Source organism: Penaeus monodon, chromosome 23 (assembly GCF_015228065.2).
Source record: "Penaeus monodon isolate SGIC_2016 chromosome 23, NSTDA_Pmon_1, whole genome shotgun sequence".
Lineage (NCBI taxonomy): Eukaryota > Metazoa > Arthropoda > Malacostraca > Decapoda > Penaeidae > Penaeus > Penaeus monodon.
In genome coordinates, this window is record NC_051408.1 from 8,196,408 (window position 1) to 8,198,027 (window position 1,620).

Sequence of the window (1,620 nt, forward strand, 5' to 3'; positions counted from 1 at the left end):
TTTTTTTTTAAGCTTTCCCCAGCTTTTACTTCCTGGTCAAAATCCCTTGTGTAAGAAGAAAAAATCTAACGTGATTTGATTCCGAGTCACGTCAGAAAACATGCCGCGTTTTTTAAATGTATGGTGGTGGTTGTTTGGGGGGGGGGGAGTCATAAAACGCTTGGCGCGAAAACCTTTATTTTTTGTTTATTAAATCTGGTTAGCTGTTGGCTACATTTTTTTGTGGGGGGTTTGGGGTTAAGGGAGGGGATTATTTCGTTTTTTTATCTGATTTATGTTAAGCGATGTAAGGAAAAGGTGATATTACTGAAGTGAAAATCCGGTTCAGCGAGAGATAACTCACGCAGAACGCAACCTTCCCTCACAGTGCCTTAAACCATGTAACGCTGACATTTCGCCGCGATTCCTCTTATCTACCTCACGCTGCACACAAGGACGATGAGGCCCTCCCAGCTGAGGCCCTTGCTAGCCACGGGCGTGGTCCTCCTGACGGCCGTCGGTCCCTCGGAGGGCTTCCTGGAGCTCGTTGTAGCCTACTTCTTCGGCAACTTCCTTTGGGGCTCCCCCTCGAAGATCGGCACGCGCGTGAGCCAGGCCGCGCTCGAGCCCGCCCAGACGCTGCTGATGGGCGGCGGGACGGAGATCGTGTCGCAGGCCCTCACCCACGACTACATCCCGGGCATGCGGGACTTCGTGTGGAACGCCGTGGGCACCGGGGTGTCCCAGCTGGGCTCCATCGCCGTCGGCGCCGTCTGGTGGATCATCTCGTCGATCGGTTCCATCATCGGCCAGACGCTGGGGTCGGCCATCCCGGCTGCCGTGGCCGCCGTCAACGCCAGCATCTCCGCCATCGCCAGCATCATCGCCGTGGTCGTCAACGACAACCTGTTCCAGGGCGACGAGAACCCGGCGATGCAGCTGCAGGTGGTCGGGCGGCGGTCGGGGGCGCGGCGCTCCGTCAGAGTCGACGCGCCGGAGGGTGAGTGGGGAGGATCCAAGGGGAAGAAGAGAGGGGGTACTCCCGCAATCCTTGGCTTCATACTAGTGATTCTGGACATGCTGTTCGATAAAGACTGATGGTAACGATTTTAATTTGTTTAATGAGAAGTATGGATGAGGTTGAATCTGTCCACAATGCAACGCATGTAATTAAGAGCTTTAATATGGAGGCGGGAATTGCAGATCTCACAACTATAGCTGCGAGATGTGCTGTCCTTTCCATACCCTTTTTATCACAATGGAAGGCAATTACGTGTGTTACTGTAAAGATAATAGTAGAAGCATAGTCATGATACAAACTGCCTTTATACTATCAATGAAAAAATACCAAGATACACAAAACATACATGTTCTTGACTGAATATGCACATGCAACATTTTTTTCCCATTTTCATCCGTAATTATTCGAACTATAAGGAATACATGTGCTTGTCACTCTCACGTCTTTTTTTCTATTATCATAATTTTTAAAGATCAAAATCCAGCAATAGAAAAAATATATATAATGAAATATTCAAAGGAATAATGGGATACATGAAAGTGCATGTTATAACACCACGAGAAACGTAAACAAGAAAATTTGAAAATACATAACTTTTAAATCCCTCCTTTTCCTTCGCG

General features: G+C 48.6%; 1 protein-coding gene across 1 annotated transcript in view; it reads left to right on the top strand.

Annotated features, from left to right (window-relative positions):
- The first annotated feature begins 227 nt into the window (after positions 1–227).
- Positions 228–1,620, top strand: part of LOC119587776 — a 3,190-nt gene continuing 1,797 nt past the window's right edge. The window contains exon 1 of the mRNA XM_037936467.1: positions 228–979. Coding sequence (XP_037792395.1) covers positions 439–979 — 541 coding nt within the window. The 5' untranslated portion in view covers positions 228–438. The remainder of the gene's footprint in view (positions 980–1,620) is intronic.